Raw genomic sequence first — 4,672 nt, 5'->3', positions numbered from 1 at the left:
TTACTGTAAATATCTTTTTATTGCCACCACTATTTTAAAACATTCTACTATAAATACTATTGCAAAATGTTTGTCGCTACTACTACTACTACTATTGCTACTACTGCTACTATTACTACTGTTACTACTACTACTATTACCACTACTACTTCTGCTACTACTGCTACTACTACTACTGCTACTACTACTACTGCTACTATTACCACTACTACTACCACTACTACTATTACTACTACTACCCCTACTACTACTACTACTATTAGTAGTACTACTACTACCACCACCACCACCACTACTACTACTACTGTTGTTATTTTTCCTGCTAATAATACTACTACTACTACTATAATTAATTTTACTTCAGAGATTAAAATGTAAATTAAATATTAAATTATTGTAATTAGTAAATTGTAATATTGTAATTATAATATTGTAAATATTAAATTATCATTATTATTGTAAAATATTACATTGAAAATACTTGCAGAAAAAAAGCTGTCATATGTTGATCATAAACAGCCCCTTTGGGCTATTGAAATACTTTTTGACTAGTACCTCTTCTGTCACCAACAATATTACCACTACTATATTACTAATTTTTCAATAATACTTACAATAACTACAAATTCTATAACTAGTTCTCACCCTGCGGTCAAACCCGGCCACTACGACAAGAGAGGCACGCGCCTCACCAATCAGACCATCTGAACTGCTGATGCCAGTGCACTACTACAACTAAAACTTTTAATACTACTGCAACTATTGTTACTATTTTACGGTAATACTACTACCTCAACTATTCCTCTTGACTATTTCGTTGCTAAAACTGTATGGCACCTGATTGTTGGTGCTGATCGGCTCAAGTTGATTCCATTGCTCGTCTTAACAGTTTCTCAAATTCAATTTTGGAAGAAAAAAGTTATACAACTCGGAGGATCGAGTCAAGCGGACCTGCCTGCAAAACCGAACAACAGTTAAGAACAGGTTAAAAGCACAATAAACAATTGAAACATCGAACTGTTCAACAAACAAAGGTGAAGTGAAAACCACAGTAATAAATTTCAACGTAAAACAATCATACCATCCTATGCAAAAAAGAGACGACAATGATGACGAGTCTGATGATTCCCAGCCATCCATCCCTTGCCGTCTGTGTGTTCAACTCAAATTCTCAGATGTCATCTCAATAATCAAATCAAATCAAATTTTATTCAATCAATCCAAATTAATAATAATTAGGTAATGATTAGGAGACCAAAGCTAAAAGAAAACAAAATTCAATAGAATGTTCCTGGCTCGAACTAAACATGCGTTAAACAACAGAATTATTGGCATCACAGGTTTTTTTTCTCGAACAAGTTTATTTCATGAAACGCATAAAAAAACGAAACGTGAAAAAGGGCCCTAAAAAAGATAAAATCTCAAATATAAAAAAGGGGCCCTAAAAAAAGGGCCTTAAAAAAGATATAATCTCAAATATATAAAAAAAACCCTACATACTAAATATAAAAAAAAGTATAACTATATATATATATATATATATTATATGAATGTATGTGTGTATGTATGTATGTGTGTGTGTGTGTTTGTGTGTGTGTGTGTGTGTGTGTGTGTGTGTGTGTGTGTGTGTGTGTGTGTGTGTGTGTAGTTATAATGTAGTTATAAACGTTTGATTTGAAGATAGCTGAACCTCCAAGAATGATAGACACGTCTTAAAATATGATTTTTACGATAATAATTATCGTAATAATATAATTAATAATAGTAATAGTAATAATATAATTGATAATAATATTAATAATAGGTGATGATAATAATAATAAAATAATAATAAAATAATAATAAAATAATATAAATAAATTAAAACCAGATAATATTAGTAATAAACTATTGCTAAAGACACCCCAAGTAAAAACGTACAGCGACATTCTAAATTAAAGAGTATGATTTAATTAACCGATGAAATTAATATTGTTGAAGTAGTTGATTAGTAGTAGTAGTGGCAGTAGCAGTTGTGGTAGCAGTAGTAGTAGTAGTAGTAGCAGTTGTAGTAGTAGTTGCAGCAGTAGTGGTAGTAGTGGTAGTAGTAGTAACAGTGAAATAAGTAATAGTTGTAGAAATTGTGATTAGAATTATGAATAAAAATATACATTGTTGATAATATGTTGCCCCGGCAATAAATATTCATTCTTATTTAACATATTTAAATTACTTTCAGTTTCATGATTCAAACTTTATCACCAGTCTCTTTATTAATCCTTACTCTGCCTCTCAGCTTTGGAAGAGTGTAATTGACCTTTAATTGATCTTTAGTTGACCTTTAATTGACCTTTAATTGACCTTTTCACTTTTCTTATTAACTACCGAATCAATTGTTACGAATAAAATACAAAATTCAGGCTTCATGTAGCACCGTAGAGGTAGTGCAATAGCCTAGTGGTTAAGGTCGTCTGGTACTGAGAGCGCGTAGCGCAGTAACCGGGTTCGAATAAGACAAAAAGATGCCCGCCCATCATGTGCCTCGTGTGTGACGCATTGTTTAGCACGTATTCATTTGCGGTGGTTGGGAGTTGTTGAACTCTCTGAACCTAGGAAGGGTGCAAGTGACCTTTAACCTTTACAGCCGGCAATACTTTCAAAAATTTGTGTCGGTATTGATGTTCGGCGAAACTTTTTTTGGGTGTTGTAAACAACCCTAAACTCTGATTACTATAATAACTTTCAATTTTAGTAGCAGTATTTGTTATATAACCATTACGATTACTACTACTACTACTACTTCAACTACTACTACCACCACTGCCACTACTACTACGACCACCACCACTACTACTACTACTACTACTACTACAACTACAAATAATAATAATAGTAACACACATACTACTATTACTGAAAGTAAAAAAGTATTTCGAGCCTAGCGATATGATTTAATTGGCCAATGAAACTCCCTTCTGTCCGCGCTGCTAACGATGTTGTATGATACTCGGTGTATTTGTAATGATACTCGTTTTGTTTGTAATGATACTCGTTTTGTTTGTTATGATACTCGTTTTGTTTGTAATGATACTCGTTTTGTTTGTTATGATACTCGTTTTGTTTGTTATGATACTCGTTTTGTTTGTTATGATACTCGGTGTATTTGTAATAATACTCGTTTTGTTTGTAATGATGCTTTTTTTGTTTGTGATGATAGTTGATCTGTTTATATTTGTAATGATATTTGTAATGATAATCGTTTTGTTTGTTATGATGCTCGCGTTTTGTTTGTTCTGATACTCGTTTGTATTTGTAATGATATTTGTAATGATACTCGTTTTGTTTGTTATGATACTCGCGTTTTGTTTGTTATGATACTCGTTTTGTTTGTTCTGATACTCGTTTTGTTTGATATGATACTCGTTTTGTTTGTAATGATACTCGTTTTGCTTGCTGTGATACTTGTTGTGTTTATGATTGTACAATACTCATGGTTATGTATCATGATTGTATATCATTTATATATGCGTGTATCTATTTATTCAATCATTTGCCTTCGTGCGTGCAACAACGTCAACAGCAGCAACGACAACAACATTCGTTCGTTCATTCATTCATTCATTCATTCATTCGATCTTTCGTTCGTTTAATTCATCTATCTGTTTATTCTGTCATTTAGCTGTTTATGTTTAGTAAAGTAAATAAATTAACAAATAAATAAATTAATTAATTTAATTAATAATTCAATTAATTAATTAATGATTATTATTATTAGTCAAAGCGATTATATTTTCGAAAAATAATTTTTGAGATTCCGTCGTAGCTGGGAGGATCTGTGCTGCAGGGTGTTGACGCGTTCGGAGTTTGACAGCTGTCGCTTGTCGTCGTGAGTGGCCGCTTTGAATGGAGTGAAGGAAGCTTTTGCAGACGGTAACGCTGTACAATGGGCTCAAACTTGTCGTTGAATTAAAAACTTGTTTGCGAAACCACTAAAATCTACGGTTGAGCTGGCTTGTTGTGTTGTGTTGTTTAGTTGAGTTGGCAGAGTTTGATGATGGTAACTTTGATTTCAACGGTTTGCTGACCGACCTTATTTGGTTGTCGAAATGATGGTTATTGCGGCCCAAAAATTTAAGTTGTTTTAATTCTTTTTTCAGCAGCTTAATTGACGTTTTTGTACATCCGTCCGGTTTAATTTTATTGTTGATGGTGCCGAAGTTGGGGCAAAGTAGTTGTAGGTAGGTCAGGGTTTGGAAACCGATTGCAAACTGGTGAGATTTGGTAGTGTCGATTGTTGGTGAAGTTGAAAATAAGCGTTGGCCTCAAGCCATTGAGCTGGGCTTCGTGGAAGTCTGATTCTAAGGAAAGGCGTTCCAGCGTCTCCGACATTTTGTAGCGTCTGGTGGCTTGTTGTCGCCGGTGGTTGTTGAGCATCCGACGATGGCAAAGGTGGTGGCGACATCGAGGTTGATGCTTGGACGGCGATCCCTCATCGTTAGTTAATTGAAGTTGTTGATGCGCTTTGCACGAGTGTTGGTGCATTTTGAGTCCCTTGCGGCCTTCGCAGATCCCCCCGCAGCAGCATTAAATTAAATTGTCAATACCCTTATCGACAGAATGATTACTGACAGTACTTGAGTTGAAAATGTTGGCAGGAGTATCAACATTCGAATTTGCGGCGAGTGAATGTACA

General features: G+C 34.2%; 1 protein-coding gene across 1 annotated transcript in view; it reads right to left on the bottom strand.

Moving 5' to 3' along the window:
- Nucleotides 1–2,402: 2,402 nt before the first annotated feature.
- HELRODRAFT_182680 (hypothetical protein) overlaps nucleotides 2,403–4,672 on the bottom strand; it is a gene marked incomplete at both ends in the record, with an annotated part of 10,182 nt that continues 7,912 nt past the window's right edge. The window contains 3 exons of the mRNA XM_009033412.1: nucleotides 2,403–2,588; nucleotides 4,065–4,247; nucleotides 4,614–4,672. The exon at nucleotides 4,614–4,672 is cut by the window's right edge and continues 48 nt beyond it. Of these exons, the coding sequence (XP_009031660.1) occupies nucleotides 2,403–2,588; nucleotides 4,065–4,247; nucleotides 4,614–4,672 (428 nt within the window). The remainder of the gene's footprint in view (nucleotides 2,589–4,064; nucleotides 4,248–4,613) is intronic.

Source organism: Helobdella robusta, assembly GCF_000326865.2.
Source record: "Helobdella robusta unplaced genomic scaffold HELROscaffold_90, whole genome shotgun sequence".
Lineage (NCBI taxonomy): Eukaryota > Metazoa > Annelida > Clitellata > Rhynchobdellida > Glossiphoniidae > Helobdella > Helobdella robusta.
This window is presented reverse-complemented; position numbering and strand designations above follow the sequence as displayed.